This window comes from Primulina huaijiensis, unplaced genomic scaffold, assembly GCF_012295235.1.
Source record: "Primulina huaijiensis isolate GDHJ02 unplaced genomic scaffold, ASM1229523v2 scaffold202597, whole genome shotgun sequence".
NCBI lineage: Eukaryota > Viridiplantae > Streptophyta > Magnoliopsida > Lamiales > Gesneriaceae > Primulina > Primulina huaijiensis.
In genome coordinates this window covers 1-675 of record NW_027352906.1, presented here as the reverse complement: position 1 = coordinate 675, position 675 = coordinate 1, and the positions used below count along the sequence as shown (strand labels likewise).

At 37.3% G+C, this 675-nt stretch overlaps 1 protein-coding gene across 1 annotated transcript; it reads right to left on the bottom strand.

The window, feature by feature from the left end:
• Positions 1–3: 3 nt before the first annotated feature.
• Positions 4–669, bottom strand: LOC140966236 (calcium-dependent protein kinase 28-like; the record flags this gene model as incomplete). Its single annotated transcript, XM_073426580.1, has 3 exons — positions 633–669; positions 357–530; positions 4–78 (listed from the first exon to the last, which is right to left on the bottom strand). Coding segments are annotated over exons 1-3 (285 nt in total), but the record flags the coding sequence as incomplete, so codon positions are not given.
• Positions 670–675: the final 6 nt, after the last annotated feature.

Below are 675 nucleotides of genomic sequence, written 5' to 3'. Positions count from 1 at the left end.
TGATAAGCTGATTTTCCCATCTTTGTCGATATCTGCTTCTTCTAGGAGCGGATCAACCGAGTTCCTCAGGCACGTGTGCTGCAACACAACAAATGAGCACAAGTTGAGGCTTGAATGAAGATACAACATATTTCACAAAATTTTTCTATTCTATAAATGGTTTAAGAATGGATACTTCATGCTGCCGTCTCATGTCATAATATATTGCTAGAATGTTATAGAACAACTTTTTTTTAAGCATAAGATTGGTCCAATCTCGAAGCGTATGATAGTTAATTAACGTGATTGTTTTTCTATTTTTTGGTTCTTGGCACATAGTACCATAAATTTAAAAGGGATAAAACACAAATACGAACCATTCTAAGTTCATCTGGGGTTATAAATCCATCTCCATCCACATCGAATTTTTCAAAGGCGGCCTTCGATCTTTGCTGCCATTTTTCTGAATCATGCTCCTCCAACTGATGGACGTGTAGAGTAGCCGCAACAAATTCCGTGAAATCTACAAGTCCATCGGTATTGCTATCGATCTGCTCACACTATATATATTAGCCATGTACAAAGCTGCCAAAAATTAAAATACATGTTCCAACTAAGGGTGAAATTCATATCCTGGTTTAAGATAAACTCACCGCCTGAAGGATCTCAAGAACACGCGAGTCTTTCATTTTCCAA